This window comes from Cryptomeria japonica, chromosome 5 (assembly GCF_030272615.1).
Source record: "Cryptomeria japonica chromosome 5, Sugi_1.0, whole genome shotgun sequence".
NCBI classification, from domain to species: Eukaryota; Viridiplantae; Streptophyta; class Pinopsida; order Cupressales; family Cupressaceae; genus Cryptomeria; species Cryptomeria japonica.
This window is the reverse complement of record NC_081409.1, coordinates 730,614,677-730,632,143: the sequence shown is the minus strand read 5'-3', so window position 1 is coordinate 730,632,143 and position 17,467 is coordinate 730,614,677. Positions and strand designations below refer to the sequence as shown.

General features: G+C 35.3%; 1 protein-coding gene across 5 annotated transcripts in view; it reads left to right on the top strand.

Moving 5' to 3' along the window:
* Nucleotides 1-640: 640 nt before the first annotated feature.
* LOC131069524 (O-fucosyltransferase 13) overlaps nucleotides 641-17,467 on the top strand; it is a 34,878-nt gene continuing 18,051 nt past the window's right edge. The window contains exons 1-6 of one of the 5 annotated variants that reach the window (XR_009112146.2): nucleotides 641-1,074; nucleotides 1,260-1,508; nucleotides 2,771-2,874; nucleotides 3,021-3,091; nucleotides 3,273-3,361; nucleotides 16,652-16,873. Coding sequence is in view for 4 of the 5 variants with exons in the window: in XM_058005141.2 (XP_057861124.1) it covers nucleotides 1,354-1,508; nucleotides 2,771-2,874; nucleotides 3,021-3,091; nucleotides 3,273-3,361; nucleotides 16,652-16,873 (641 nt within the window). In the remaining variant the exon portion in view is untranslated. Of the gene's footprint in view, nucleotides 1,075-1,259; nucleotides 1,509-2,765; nucleotides 2,875-3,020; nucleotides 3,092-3,272; nucleotides 3,362-16,651; nucleotides 16,874-17,467 lie in introns of all 5 variants that reach the window. The other 4 variants (XM_058005141.2, XM_058005252.2, XM_058005040.2 and 1 more) reach the window with 4 other exon arrangements.

Genomic DNA, 17,467 nt, shown 5'->3' with positions numbered 1-17,467 from the left:
TACCAAGTCAAATACTAAGTCAACAATTTTTAGAAATGATAAAAAAAAAAGACAAACATGCAAAAAGATACCCAACGTGTTGATGCAAATATGTAATGCAACAATAAATGTTTTCATCTCTAAGGCCTAGTATTATCCAATGCACCCACTTGCAGGCAACTTGGTGCATCCCTAGGGGATTAGTCTCACCCTAGCTCGTCCCTTATTAAACTCCAACTTAACAATATGTAAGCCCAAGGCAAGGCAAGTTGGGTGCTCAGTCGTAGGAATATCCTTATGATTACAAAAAAAAAAAAAAATGTTTTCATTATTAGAATAAGTATATCACACTTTCTATCAAATAATTAAAAATTAACTAGGATTGATCTTTACATAGAACTCCAAAGATAACAATTGAAATGTTTTACACTTCAATTAAACACATAATAACTAATAGAAATAATTATATAGATTCTGAAATATATATTTAAAATTAAAAATTTATCCTTTTCCATAAAACACATTTTAGATCAAGTCACTTGTACAAATCATAAATCTAAATCTAGATAGAAAATGAACAAAAACTTTAAATCAAGACCCTCTTTAAAAATTATATATTTGTGATTACATAAGAAATAATCAAGACAAAGCTCTCCCAAAAAGAAGAGGAAAGCGCAAGCACGTAATTTTCACTAGCACATCATATATAGAGAACTAGGGCAGTCACAGCCTAATTTAAAGAATCATTCAAGCTGTCACAATGAGAGTTTGGGAACGAGTGATTTGCAATCAAGTTTGCCCTTCCTCCCAAAATCAACATTGTATAAGTTCCTAGCAAACCAAAATAACAGAAGATCGCGTCAAACTGATCTTCAGTCAATTCAGAACGACATTTTGTTTTTAGCTTCTCAATTCTGGCTGCACACATTCACAACGATCATATGAACTGGTATTTCCCACCAATCATTGGGCATTTTATAGAAGAAATTACAATAAAACCACTGATTCATGTATTCCACATACTGCGATTTAAGCATTCTTGTGCATATGCTTTTAATGAGGGTATGGACATCGATCACTCACTTGAGATCCATGGTAAGTATGTCCTTTACCAAGAATCATTCCGTGTGGCTGATGAAGTTAACGATGCTTTGAAAACTCTTACCTCTGGTCTGAATTGTATGTCTGAGCGCTTTTGTGGTTGGCCTTGCTTTGAAATTTTGGTTTATTGCTATAATCTTGAGATCTAAGTTGAATCTGTTCTTGGTTCATTGTCACAGTGAAAATTCTCAAGTGGGTGCTGGAATTGTGAGGTTACCTGTGGGAATTCACAATTGGATAGAAACAATTCGAATGCTTCTAGGAGAGTAGAAAATGATTAAGCTTTCTGTTCTAATGCCGGCTTTCACAAAACCAGTATCTAATGGCTTAATAGCAGCAGCAGCTATTCTTTTATGCTTGCTTATAATGCATCTGAGTCCATGGCCTACAACCAGCAATCAAGCTTATCTTGAAACTATTCCTACCAGGTATTCTCTATCCTCCTCTGTACTGTTATACATGAAGAATAGTAAATGAAAGTATTGTTTTGAGTATTTCCATTCTCAAAATTTTGATAAAAGGACTACTGGTTATTAACAAGCATAGAATTGCATTCTGGTGTTAATATAAGAGGGGCACGCAATTGGGTGCTCATTATTCATACCGTTTTCTTCTTCTGGTCTCTTTTGCGCTCTTCGTATATCTTTTGAAGCGTCTATATTTTTTTAGTTTTTTAGTAATGTTCAATTATCATGATCGTGTGGCAAATTGACAACCCTGCTAGTGTTATGTTATCATGAAGAGAAACATGAAATCAAATATAAATGGGTTTAAAGCAGGGGTTCTCAGGTTTTGGGTATAAGTAACCATTTAGGGTTTTTCTATAGACAAGTAAAAATTGATACATTTTAAGTAATCACACCAAAAAGTGTACAGATAAATCCATCTTTCCACAAGTCAGAACATATATTCAGATTTATCTTGGAGAGTCAAGAGACAACAAATGACGTTCATATGACAATTACTTTATAGTCGATTAATACTTTAAGTCTGGACAAAATATAAAATATATGCCAACATATTTATGAAACACGCAACAAGAGACAAAATGGAGTTAAGTTTGAAAGATCAATGGAGGGATTCATTATGGACAGATGTTGATATGGTTACTGGATAAGGGACATAATTGGTATTGATTATTGAAATGTTCTTTTCTGATTTAGCAAGCAATCTGTTGCAGGCCAGAAATGGCTGAAGAAACGCAGGTAATTGGAAAACCTATATTCTGATGTTAGTTTCTCGAGGAAATGGATTTCAGAATGTTGTCAGTACTTTGCTATTCTATTATTGGTAACATAACAACACCTGACCAGATCTCCCTATAAATAATTGATTGAGCCTGCAATCTTTAAATAAATGATATATATAAGAGCAAAGAGCGAAAAGAATCTGGGAAGCTACATAGACTTGGCTTGATTTTATGTATATACTATACATGTTATTGCTGAGTCTGTTGGCAGTTTCTATTTTTCTGATATTTTGAAACTCGTGAAAATCGAATTGCCTAAAAATATTACCAATAAGAATACACGTCTGTTGTTTGGATGAATGAAAGGAAATACAAAAAAGAGCAAGATGGTTGCTGAAAAAATATCAGACGCTTAAAAACATATCACCTTATTTTAACTTTGAAAGTTGGTGGTATCCATTCCAAATGTATAAATTCTTTCTTGTTTTGATACAAGCACAGGAGCATGACATACAGAAAGCATTTTATTTCAAAACATATATGGAATGTGCAGAGTCGTGTAGATTGGAAGCCTTGTGAATGGTGGACTGCAAAGCCTTTGACAGGTGAAAGTTGACTTTTATTTTTCTATCCATGTGAAAGTTTTTATATGACTTTAGGTGGACCTATGTCTAACTGTACATTGTGCTATGAGAAGCTAGGCCTGGACTCATTTGCAGACAATTTCACCGTTTCTGTCAAAAATGTCCAGGTTTTCCACAAAAAAGCACCGGATACATTAAAGTTGATTGCTATGGTGGTCTGAATCAAATGCGTAGAGATGTAAGCCTCTCAAATGACAAACCAATTTTAGCTTCACAAAATTGCTCTCTTACCCAGACAAATGTTTTGTAATTTTGATGCAGCTGAATAATCTATCTAATATTTAATTTTTTTATTTTTTAATGCAGAAAACTGGAATTTATTTATAATGTTTCTTATATTTACTTTTCTGCCTCTGTAGTTATGTGATGGTGTAGACATTGCCCGTCTGCTCAATGCAACATTAGTTCTGCCAGATTTTGAAGCAGCTTCATATTGGAATGATACAAGGTAACCTTCAAATACCTTCCTGGAAAGTCCAATAACAATGCCCTTTTTCTTTGCCAAGTAAAGACTCAAGAGATTTTGTCTTAATATTTGATAATCCATTAACATTTCCAAAAAACTAAAGATGAGAACTGTCATCTGGAATTTGAAAGCAATGCAAATTACAAAGAGAATATTAGCAGAAAATGTTAATGTATGAAGTTGGAAGAGTAAGCAATAATCAGCAGACTCTTGTTGAATAGTCTCACCTGCTGAGTCCCTGCAATCCTTCAGGTTATGGTCAATCAGTATGTTGGAGTTCTTATTTTCAGAATGAACCAGTTTTAAACTGATAGGGACCCTCTTTTTGATAATGTGGTTGTCAAGTGTATACATAAAATGGATTTAGCTACCATCCATAGTCTTCCAAAAAGGTTTTCTAATAAAAGAAGTACATTTTCTATAAGCAGAACAAACATTGATGTTTTAGATACGTAATACCACCAAATAAAAGCTTGAATATGTCTTTATATGACCTGGAATGTGAGCAAACAGTATACCTCTGTCTAATGTGTCTATTAGAGGTTTTCCTATATGGCGTTTATCTGTTTGCAGTTGAAATCTTAACCCTCCTTTTTTGTAGAAGACAGAGAGCCAGGAAATTACATGTGAATCCTGTTGCGAATAGTTAGCCAACACTAAATCTTATTATTTGCACTTCATGAGGTTCAGGAGGGCGCAGTGGTACCCATATCTGCAGGCTTACAACATCAAACTACCTCAAGCAAGTGAAATTGATTTTGAGTAGCTGTTATCCCATTATTTTGTAACTTAGGGAAGGTTGTACGCATGTCTGCATTTTATCCCAAAGCTGGCTCAACTAGTGAATCAACACTAGTAGTTTACCTTTGGATATTTATATGACAAGCCCAAGAAGAAGACAGCAATATCAAACAATATGGCCATTTTAGGGACAGATATGGCATCTATAGGGAATACATCTACAATCATAGATTGTTACGCTATGTAATCCATAAACAAAGATGAAGGGTACCTGTCAACGATTTCTCTTCAACCAACCTAAACATAAATATGAGCTTGCTCTTCTCTTTACGAGCAATAAGACTAGATACCTACATATTCATATGATTTTACCAATAGCCTCAAATGAACCCTCATTCCATGGCTACAGAGGCTAAATAAAAAGGCCTATTTATATTGGAGCTACAGAAGGCAACTTATCTCTGGGATCAAAACCAGCACTCCAAAACATTAAGCTAGTTTAGTTGATCGAGTCTGAACATCATCTTTCTTAGTAAGGAAAGTTTGGAGAGGACCATCCCTGCCCCTTGATCAGCCATGAAGCTCATAGATGATCCAATGCTATGCTAGAAGGAAGTTATCTGGTTGTTAAATTCCTAATTTGATAAAATCCAGTGAGAAGTTGAAGCAAATGTTTGAAATTGACACAAATGACCATATTTATGATACATCATTAAAGTTTTCACCACACAAAGGAATATCTCAAAAAAATCAGTGAAGGGGGTTGTAGCCCAATTAGTGCGGATTATGGCATGTCATGCCATCCACCAAGGTATAATTCCCTGGAGACACCTGATATGGAGAGGGCCAGGTTCAATCCCTGGGTAACTTTGATGGAATGGACCCCCCTAGTTGTGGCAGCTTTAGCCAGAGGAGACCTCTGATATACATGAACACTTGCTCAGCAACTTATAATGAGCTATTCATGGACAGAGGCGTTGATACCTATGTACTCAGCTTTACCCATAAAAATAAATAAAAAGATTAGTGCTTCTGTTTTTAAATTAGTTGAGAAAAAAAGAGTTAAGAACAAATATGAAATATGTCAATCTCTGCAAACTAGGGAAAAATGTGTCCCAAACATTTCACCGAGATGTTTAAACACAGTTATATCATAAAGGTATACAACCACAATTTCAGATTAGAGTAACTTATTTGGATTTTTCAAAAGACCTTTTCACCGACTTGGAAGTTGTCAAAACATACCTACCAAGGAATTGAACCTTGTTCAGTTCAGGCAGTGCTCTAACGTGTCTGAAGGTCACAACTCAACAGATTCCTGATGTAGTCTAGCATATAAACATTATACTACTGAAATTCAACATACAGGAAAAATTCCTTGAAGAGACAGTGCAACTTAAAGCAACTTGACAATCCTAGACATTAAATATTAACAGCCTATACCATAGTTGTTTGGAACCTTGAAAAGTACCAAATAATTTTTTGATTAGGAACATGCTCATAAATTGGAAAGGCATGCTTTTCTAATGTATAATTACGAAATGCAGTAATATATTTTTCAAGCTATATTTAAAAAAAAAAGAGATGAAATGACAATGTTCAGTTGATTATAGCAGAATGATTATATCAAAATTTACCTTTAGAAATTGATTCTTTATTCTAGTAGAGCCCAAATCTTAGATTTATCCTCCTGATTTATTTATGCCTTGACATTTTATGCTCTTCTCTGGGCTTTTGTAGATAAAATCGTTCTTTTTATGCCTCAGTGTGGAGAGATGGTATAGACTCTACCTTTTCTTAGCCGGTCCTCATTCTTGAATTTTATTTACCTAATAGGCGAATTGCATTTGTAGGCTCTGTTATACCATCTTTAGTCAAACATATATAAGGAATGATGAAAACTTTTCAAGCTAACTTTTTCCTTTAGAATTCCACGTGGTTTGATTAGTAACCCATGCCTTTATGAAGCGTCTGCAAACATCTTCCTTCTTACAAAACCAGAATTTGTTCAATATTCTTGTGCAAAGGAAACAAAACACAAGAAAGGCTCTTTAACATCTTGAAATTGAAAATTGGCATGAAACTACAGGCAGTTTAGGTTTTATTAGGATTGCCTTTATCTTGCCTGTAGACAGTCACGGAACAAGAGATGTTTGCCTAGGTTGTTACCATCGGTATTGGGAAATGTTGGGGAACCTCCTATACATCCATCTATCAAAGGCAAGAAACAGGAATTTCACAGAATCAACTAGTTACTATCTAACAATGCCATTTGACATTTTTTGCTGCTCCTTAGTTGGGATTTTGGCTTGCTAATTAATGGCTTCACCTAATTTTTGCCATGTTCTTCCTTACTTGCTAAGTGTATTATACTCAAATATCTGGATGTAATGCTAGGTTTAAACATGGTCTTCATGTTTCTTCTATCAACAAACAGCATTTGATACAAAAGTCCTAAAACAATGTCTTTGGCTGACATTATCTTGGGGAAAAAAAAAAAAATCTCAGAGAGTTATTTATTGTCATTTATTATTCTAGGGTCATAGTCTTAGGTTTGTGAGAATACATTTAACTCTTTTTATTTGTTATCCGATACAATCAAATGCAAACCAGTGCACAATTCTAGGAAAAACCTTAGTATAAACTGGTTCAAGCATAATAGGTTACAATGAATAACTGTTAAGATTGCTGTAGCTTGTGACAACATTTGAAATTGATCTTGAAAGGATGGTCCAAAATAAGTAATATAACACATTAAAAAATCCTCAAAAATATGCAAAAAGTGTGCTTATTCTTCTCAGGTATTGTTTAATTTGTGAAGAGAAAAACTGATGTGAGTTAATGGAAAAACACTGTTCAACTAGTTTGTTTATAGTTATCATTCCCATTAGAAAAAATTATTCAAGTTGGTCTGCAAGTCTTCCATTTGGATGAAGGGATACCTTGAATGGCTCCTTTATGTGGTTTGGCCAATAGTCTTCCTTTCAATTTCACTGTACCAGCTAGTTGTATGAGACTTGATTACTTGAACATGGGCATATCAACAATCATACATTCTCAAAGATTCTTGAGATGTAAATTCTAATGGTTTACACTGTGGATATCCTATATTATAAGTGTCCCCAATTCCATTTTCCCATTGGGTTTTAGTTTCAGTGTCTGGTTTCACATGAGGCTTATTACATTACAAATTGGGAAGAGGATGTCACCACTTGTCCAATCAGATCAGCTCTTGCATGTATGCAAAAGATGAAGCATTCCTTGTTCCAACTTTCAGTTTCCATTGGATGAATGGTGTTGATCTTGAGAGAGGAAAAAAGATTTTATAACTGGAATTTAGTGGCCTTGGTAAATTCCCTGGCAGCTGTGATCTACCTTAAGCTATGTATTTTGCAAAAGTTTAGGTCATTGTTTACATGGAAATGGATAGGCTATTCTGGGGCCTTAGTTAAAGCCTATTTTTAGTGACTGATTATTGGTAGATAACTTGAGGGTGAGAGCTGAGGCCTTTGGTCTTGGGCTGGAGAGGTTTCTGCTAGGCCAAAGTGAAGCCACTTTGGTTCTGGTGAGTAGAAGCAGAGTTCATCCCTACTGTTTGTCATGTCAACTATATATGCATCTTTTGGACCTTGCCTTGTTCTAGTCCTGGGATGTTAATCTTGTACAGGACTGGAGAGCTTCCACTGAAATCGCTATATTCTTTTATCTGTTAGATTTGGTTTCTATGTAGCTGAGTTAATGAGGCTATCTTTTATCCTTTTCATGTCATGTTATTTAAATCTTGAACAATTGTTGTACATACTCTACATTTTCATGTTAATGAGATACCCTCTATAATTTCTAGTACATGTTGTGAAAATTTTATGTATATAAATTTAAATTTTGAAAATTGCTGCATAGTTGCTAGGAAATCAAATTCCAGCTACAAGATTCTATATTCTATTGTGTTAAGAGAAATTTCATCTCTCATATATGGAACTAGGTGCACAACACCTTAGTTAAATCTTTAAGGGAGTGTGAAAGTGCCTGTATTTATTTCATGCTAACGATAATAAAAGAGGTCAATATGGCTTGATATGTACATAAAAGTTGCGATGATGATTGAGGTTAGTTACAAGGTTTTTTTTGTTTGTATTTCTGAGTTTCAAGAACATCACTTTTTTAGCCAGTCTATGTCAACTGATACACAGCTTTTGGGAAAAAAATGTGTAGAGATTTTTATGTATCAATGATCACAATTTGTGATTCATCATTAGGATAATACAAATGAGTGATGATGGCAGACATTATCTTTCTAGATGTAATGTTCAATATTCCGAGAAGAGTTACCCTGAAAAAAGGGAGAAAAGCCAAAGTACATCAAAAGCCCTAAAATTAATTAAAGGGATAAATTAGAAAGAGTCACCATTATGTTGCCAATAATTTTAATATAATGTCGACAAAAAGCACCATTGCCATATTAAAAGTGGTGCTGCTAATAGTTGTTTTCTAAAAATTATGGATTATCAATTAGTATTTAAGATTTAGAATCCAAAACTAAGACCAAATGGTGTAAAAATGAACATGAAACAAAGTTCTTTAATATGCAAATCACCATCTAAAAAGGCAAAAAATAAAAGAATTACTAAAAACATAAAAGAACGATTCCTAGTTATATTTAATTATCTCTAAACATGAGACACTTTTTAACACATCTTGTCATTGTAAACAATTGGTCCTATAAAATGTTTTAAAAACAAATATTACAAATAGAAATTAGAAAAAGAACAGAAGTGAAAAACCATATTTAGAACAATAAAAGGATCATATGAGATACAATTCAAACTTTTTATAAAGTTTTACATTTTGATTTTAATTGTTGATCTTTTTGAGTTAATAGTCAGACAACACAACTTGCTTACCTCTAATCCTTGTTTTGTGTTAATCATCAGATACCACGAGTGGCTTACCCCCAATCCTTGGTCCCTATTAAGGTTTTTATCAGAGCTTTTGTTAGTCTCAATGACCACCCTTATTTATCAGCTGAAATAATTACCTCTCACTGCTAAGTGTTTGGTATTTTAAATACAAATATGGTGTTTATCGTTTAGTCTTAAAATGGATGTTCTGCAAAGGTTGATTTGCAAATACATTCATATTTGAAAAAGGGCAATTTTCTCAACATAGGTAAAGAAAAAGGAGACTATATAATGAATTTAATTTATATTGCTTGTTCTAGAGGAGTCATAATTTCAGCTCAATCTTGTCTACAGTTTCTAGGTTATTTCATTGTATAAAAATTATAATTCCTTTTCTTGTGAATTGACGTGGAACTAGAAAAAAGTAAAATTTAAGAATCTCACGTCTCTCGAAAGAATCTCCATCAAAGTGCTTAGTACATTTAGAACTTGTATGCAAAAGCTATGATAGAAACAGTTTATCCCATGCTTATTTTCTTTTTTGGCATGAAGGTGATTTGATAATGTTACTTTTGGTGAACAGTTTGTATAGACAATATCCACCATGTGGCAAGATCCTATCGGTCAGAAGATTTTTTGAATGCCTTTTAAAAGTGGTCTTCTACTTAATCAGCTCTTGCAACATTGTCAACAGGCCTTCCTTGGTCTAATTAAACTAAACAATATCCTGGCACTTAATAGTTTTCAACTTTGTACCTTGCTCCATATGTTTCCCATGATAGAATAAAAAGTAGATCCCAGTTATGACGATTTGTCCATTGGATATTAAGCTACCATTGGTTTTGTCAATTATATGTTCTCATCTGGTTTTTAGTTTTATGCTTTCATAAATGATCCCATGCTCCTCCCTATTATGTTGTACTTTAATTGTATTCCTGTAATTTAATTATCAGATTTGAGAGAGGATCACTTATTCATCTTCAACCATATCTTATCTCTTCACTGGCATTCATAATTGAGCTTCATATTTTCCAATATGACTTGTCTTTCTGTAAGCACGAAATTACTTTTCTGTTGTTTTGCTCTCCTTTGACTTTTCAAAGATTCATGGTGGTACTGTTGTGACCTAATCACACATCACCCCATCCCAGATAGGCCCCCCCTAGCTTTTAGCCCCGCAATCCCTTCAATCTCTCCGCTTCGTGGATGTTCGAGGGTCAGTTAGAGTTGATCTGCTTCTCTATTGAACGAATTCTATAAAGTCTAGGGCTTGTTTTGTACCTTTTTAGGGTTTCTGCCTTTTGTCCTAGATTTTAGGGGTTCCTGTTAGGGTTTTGGGAAAACTGAACATACGACTAGAATCAGGATCCTTAAAGGGACCTCCCAGTAAAATTTGAGCCCAAACGGAGCAACTTTCTATTTTTAGAAAGTCCCTATTTTTTAGGGATTTTTCCGAGTATCGGAATGTCGTCATTTTGCCAAAAATCAAACTTACTATATTTAGTAATTTCTATTTTTAGTAAGTTTCTATTTATAGTAAGTCATTCCTGCACCCTGTCTACGGTCTAACGTTGACACCTTGAAGGTTTCTATTTTTGGAAAGTCAGTACTGGCAGGGTCAGTTAGACAAGGCGACAAGGATTAGACGCTTGTAGATATTTCTAATTCCGGTAAGTTAGACAACAGACAAAGAAAGCCAAAAATGGGTCAAGTGCTGGAAATCCATGCCTAAAATGGAGAAGCCAAGGACAGATGGAAAATTCCACCCAAGGATGCAGTTGGGCACCAAAATGGAGAAGCCAAGGACAGATGGAAAATTCCATGAATCCATGGCACAAGCAAAATTCCACCCAAGTATGCAGTTGGGCGCCAAAATGGAGAAGCCAAGGATAGATGGAAAAATCCATGAATCCTTGGCATAAGCAAAATTCCACCCAAATATGCAGTCAAGCGCCAAACTGGAGAAGGCAAGGACAGATGGAAAATTCCATGAATCCATGGCACAAGCAAAATTCTGCCCAAGTATGTAGTTGAGTGCCAAAATGGAGAAGCCAAGGACATGGAAAAATCCATGAATCCTTGGCATAAGCAAAATTCCGCCCAAGTATGCAGTTGGGCGCCAAAATGGAGAAGCCAAGGGCAGATGGAAAAATCCATGAATCCTTGGCATAAGCAAAATTCCACCCAAGTATGTAGTTGGGCGCCAAACTAGAGAAGGCAAGGACAGATGGAAAAATCCATGAATCCTTGGCATAAGCAAAATTGCGCTTGAGTATGCAGTTGGGCGCTAAAATGGGTCAGGGAAGGACAGATGGAAAATTCCATGAATCCTTGGCATAGCGAAAATTCCGCCCAAGCTAAAAAGTTGAAATTTTGCGTAAGGCATGGAATCCAAGGAGTCAAGGAGGAATAAAAAGCAAAATTCCCCTCGAGCAAATTTTTGAATTTGCTATTTTTAGACACCGAATCTTGTCGGAATGAGGAAATTGTTATAGATTCGGAATCGTGGCAGAATTCTCCATCGAATGAACCTAGCTCCTAAATTTTAGGAGGATCCCTAAAAAGGAGGGATGTTGAAAAGAAGACATTGACAATTCACAAAACAATGAATTCCTTTCTCAGGAGGAATTTCCGCCCCATCCTTGTGGAGGGTGCCAGAATGAAGTGTGCATGGAGAAACAGGCAAATTGCAAGAGTCCTTGACCAAGGCATTTTTGCGCCCAAGTGAGAGAAGGAGTGCCAGATAGAGGGATGCAAGGAATCCATGGAATTGAAAGAATTCCCCACCAAGCGTAAAATGCCGCCTAGGAACACAAGAGTGCGCTAAAATGATCTTCTCATGGACAGTGCACAAAGAGATGAATTCCTTCATCCAGGAAGAATTGCACCCAAAAAGAAGAAATTCCAAGAAAGGTGAAAAATTGACTGAGTGTTTGAAATTTCTTCCTTCAGGACATAGTTCTTGGAAATCATGAAAATTGGCTTAGGTATGAAGAATTTCCTTCCTCAGGGTAAGGAACAAATTTCTTTCCAAAGGAGAATTCCTCCACAACAAGAAATCACATCCAAGGATGAATTGAAGATAAAAATTTTAAGACGAGGAAGGAATTAGGGATGAACTAAACAAGAAATTTCCCCCCCAACGGAAAAATTTGAAAAATCCATTCGCGGGCATCAAATCACATCCAAATTTCAAAAGTTTTACAGATTTGGATTCTTAGGAGAATTCTCTTCCTTCTGGACTTGAAACCCTAATTTTTGCAAAATTCCTAAAAAATAAGAGATGTTGAAAAATCATTGAAAATCTTTTCCAAAGCAAGGCAAGTTCAAAAACTTCAAGAAAATACTTCCAGAGTCAGAGGTTCTCCCTCTTGAAGTTTTTCTCTCTCCAGGGTTTTTTCCACCAAATGGTAGTTGAGTCAACAGACGCTGAATTAATGAAGCATCTCTTTGCATGCAACTGTCACATTTGAGGCATTATGGCAGATTCCTTTTGCATGCCGCCGTCACATGTGGAGGTGATGGTGCATTTATGGCATCATGGGCGATTTTTGCATGAGGGTACATTCATTGCATAGTGGGCACTTTTTAAATGTAATGGTTAATTAATGCTTTATGGGTGCCATTTTCGGCAGGATTGTAATTAATTATATATGGGCTTTATGGGGTATTTATTGCTGATTCCCAACTTGTTGCATCTTGAGTGGAGAATCTTTTGGGAAAACCCTAATTAGGGTTTTGCATGTAGTCATGGCCTGAGGCCTATATAAAGGGGTGACCCCCCCTCATTTAAAAGGGAGGGAGCTTTGTATGAAATTGTTGCGATAAGTTTTGAGATAATAACAATGAAACATTGTTCTCTGATGGTGTCCACTTAAATTGTTTTTTCAAAGCTTGCATGGTTTCACCTTCCTCACTTAGATTAGAAATAGTAAAGTGCTTTGATTTCAATGGAGAATGTAATGGTGTCCGATGAATTTCCATGGTTCATACTTTTTACATCTTGCTGATTGTAAGTTGCAGTGTAAAGTTAGTCTGAGTTCCCTAAATTTGTGCTGAGTTTGATTGTGGATAGTCATTTGGATTGCGCCGTTTTTGGGTATTCAAATGTACTTTCTCGATTTGAAAATCCTCTACCATCCCCAGAAGATTGCACCAGTTCTTGCGGAGTTGTAGTTGATCTTGGCGAAGCAAAGCTTGGTTTATTTGGAATTTGTCCACCAAAGCATTAAACTGTTGTTATCACTGCTGCCCTTAGGAGTAGATTTAGATCCTTCTAAACCCTTACCCTTTTATTTTCAGTTCATTTCAGTTCGTTTGAAGCAACAACATCACAAAATTTCCATATCTGATGATGGAGTTCCAGCCACAACAAAGAAATGAAAGAATGATGCAAATGTAAGGCCGCTTGGATTACCAACAATCACATCAGCCAACTGAGTCACGTCCGTAGCATAAAGGAACCTTGGAGTCGGGTGTTTGAATTTCTTGCAATCTTAGCATGCAATTGCACTTTGATCAAGAGAGAGTGAAGTGACCGTTAGGCAACTTTATTCTGTGTTCGACACTGTGATAAAAAACACGTCAACAGGTACCACCCAGTAACCTGTTATAAGTTGCAAATATTTTCTATCAAGTTCCTTTACAATTTTCACTAAGTGTTGGGGATGCCAAGGGTCACTTTATAGTCACTTTAGAAACTTTGAAACTGCATCCTTAAAATTTCACAATTCCCTCAAGATGCCATGTTTTGGATATACATTAGCTTTGGAAATATTTCAAAGCATCACAAGTTACCGCATGCCATTTTTTGGTGTGTTTGAAAAGCTGCCTTAAAGGTTTCTTTCCATGGGTATGGTCATCTTGTGTTCTCTTGACCAATGCAAATATTAATTGACATCACTTTAATGTAATGCAACTTTTAGAGTTGAGTCACCCAATGTCAAGTTCTATTAGTCTGAACTTTAATAAAACTTCGCTCTTCAGATTTTTGCAGTGAATAGTGAAAACTTGTAGGTTTTAATTGACTTGATTCCAGTAATTTAAAATTGTTGAACTTCATTTATTTCTTTGAAAAATTGAAACCTAGAGTTGTCTGAGTTCTTCTTCTAATATCTTTTTAACTTTATTTAATTTAAAAACAACTACTGCAGCTTCAGTTATGCAATAAGCTTGACAACCTATGATTCTTTGTTCATTAAGTCATGATATGATGGCACAGACCGTAAATGTCTGTGGATGGAGCAGTACATCAAGTCTTCAATCCTGAAATCGTCTGGAAAGTCTTCAGACCAAAAACCAGTGTTTCAAAGCTTACAAATTGTAATTATGTTTGTCACTCTAACAAGTTACAGAATCTCTCCCAAGGGCTTGAAGCTTCTCAACCATGCTTGATATCACCTTATATCATATAATGTAACTAGACCCATTATTTTGGGTGCTGTAGCTCCTTTTCTAGCTTGTTTGAATTGATGATGCTCTGGTGTCATAGATTGGGCTTCTGCCAACCTTTGTACTCTTTTAATTCTTTGATTGATTGATACAACCAAAAACTCAAAACACAAAATCACATGCTTTAATAGGAAATTCTGAAAATCAAACAAGAAATAAACAAGAATTTTGAATAAATGGGCTTCCTCATTATACTCTTCTACAATTAAAATGATTGCTCCAAATGCTCCAGGATCACTTTTCAACCAATCATATGCATTCTTATCATGGGATAGCCTCCCAAACAGACGAAAAGAGAGAGCCAATGACCTACCAATGATTGTCGATGAAACAATTCCAAAGCCCAACCAAAGGAAAAAATAATCTTTGACAAGGATTGAATGGCATAATTACTAATTTACTACTTTTATATTGCTAAATAGGGCATTTCAGTGAGAAAATATCCACCAAGTAGTTTATGATTTCTTTTTCTTTCTACAAATGTATTGTAAGAACCTCAAAAGGCCCTCAACTCTGACAACTGAAGTTTAGTTGAACCTGTTGCGTTTTTAAGTTTGTTCTATGCATTTTTTTGAACAGCAAGTATATTCTAACCATTACAAGCTCAAAAAAGCAACTATAGGGAAGCGCTAGAAATAAATTCTAATTCAGTAATTAACTGATCAAACCCTTGTTACATTTATTCAACCTTTATTTACCCTCAATACATAAACAGACAATAAAAGATAAGAGCTGATAAATACCAAGAATTTCTGGAAACCCTTATTTCCTTCTTGCTGGTCATGCACAGTCCATTATGACAGCATGTTGTAATTTATTCTAGACTGGCCCGAACAGCTTGCATGATAGCTGAATGGAGAAACCCAAGCTAGGCGCACCTTCTCCTTATTTTATTTATTTTTTTAGATTCCTCCACATGCAAAATCGCAGCCCTTAGGTGATTGGCGCTACTCCCCAAGCAGCCGTACAGCCACCAATAAATATCTCCTGTGGGTGCCTCTGTTTCCCTGTTTGCTGCTGCAACAAAATACTGATGAATAACGATGCCTCTCTGACTAATAAGCACAAACTTGGTCCCTGAATGAAACCAACTGGAAGAGCAAGATCGACTGATATTTCACAGCCTCTGATGTTGTTGCACAAGAATCCCACGTTTTCTTGTACCGATACCTCTGATCACTGCAGAAGAATCTTCTGCTGAAACCCTTGGCCAATAACTCCTCTCAGAGCTCCAAACAAAATATCCAAAACTTAGCATAATGGAAAGAAGACCAAAAAATCTTCTTTTATCTCCTCCTCTTTGGGTTTGGCACGATTTTCAAGAAAGGTACGATTTTGGCATTTAATGAAATTCTTAACTTTTTTTATTATTTATTTTTGACTATTGAAATATCAAAAATAAATCACTTTCAATTTAATATAAAAGTTGGCCCCATCTGATGAGAAATAGACCCTCACTTAAGTTATAACTTAAAGTGACTTTTAAAACATTAAAACATTAAAGTTCCCATTTAATATTTAATTAAAGTAATTAAATATTAATATCTCTCTAAGTATCCATCAGAATTGCCTGCTGTCAGAATTGGAGACTGCCAAACCATACTCTGCCCCTGCCCAACCCATTGGCTATAAATAGCAGGACTGCTAAAAATAGAAAGTATCTCAACCGGAGTCCTGGAGACCCCAAACGAAAGCCAGTCTTGGAGTGCTTACTCTGAAGATGAAGAACAAACTCCGAAGGACCCTCTAACCAACCTCATCAGCCTACGAGGGTCAATGATAGGCTAATCTACTTAGCTGACAGATGTCAACTAGAAGGGGACATCACATGTATCATATCAGTGAAGCTTTTAAACATTCATGGATCTCAACATTTAATATAATACATTTAGAATGCTGTGTGAATCTATCCTTTTCAAATTATTGTACAGGAATCCAAGCAACTCAAGAGTAACTTTCTTCTTATAATACTTTAGAAAAGTTCTCATTATTGTATTTACTATTTTCATATAGAGTTAATAAAATGCCCTGATTTTAACATAGCTCGTCTCTGGTGCTGTTATGATTCCCAGAATACAATACCACAGCTAGCAGAATTAATGAAATAAAATTGATTTATTTTCACACCTAATTGATATATTATCCATTATTCTATTGGCCTGAGATATTTTTGTATATTCAGTGGTTTTGCAGACATTTTTGATGTAGACTATTTCATTCAACGGACAAAAGACTTTGTCCATGTTGTGAAAGAACTACCAAAAGAGTTGGCCTCAAAAAAACCAGTTAGAGTTGACTGTCGTAAGCAGAAGGGTCATTTTGATTACATTGAATCTGTACTTCCATCTTTAACTAAGCATCAATATATTGTCATTACCCCAGCAGCGAGTCAAACACCAGATAGGTAAGTAACATTGCAAATATTTCTTCAGGTTACCTCTTTCTCTTTAATTATGGCTTTCAAATTTCAGTAGATCTTTTCTCTAAAATATGGGACCTCTATAAAATGCAAATAAGATTTCTATTACATTGCAAATATTTCTGCAGGTCGCCTCTTTCTCTTTTATTATGGCTTTCAAATTTCAGTAGATTTTTTCTCAAAATATATAACCTCTATAAAATGCAAATATGATTTCTATTACATTGCAAATATTTCTTCAGGTTGCCTTTTTCTCTTTTATTAGGGCTTTCAAATTTCAGTAGGTCTTTTCTCAAAAATATGGGACCTCTATAAAATGCAAATAATATTTCTATTACATCGCAAATCTTTCTTCAGGTTGCCTCTTTCTCTTTTATGATGACTTTCAAATTTCAGTAGATCTTTTCTCAAAAATATGGGACCTCTATAAAATGCAAATAAGATTTCTATTTTTGTTGGTTTCATTCAGACATTGCTTTTAATAGTCTGTTTGGAACTTGGGAGTGATGAAGAAATAGCAATTCAATTCAGGTAACAATGCCCTCTTACTGGGGACAAGATTTGGGACTCTGGTCATAG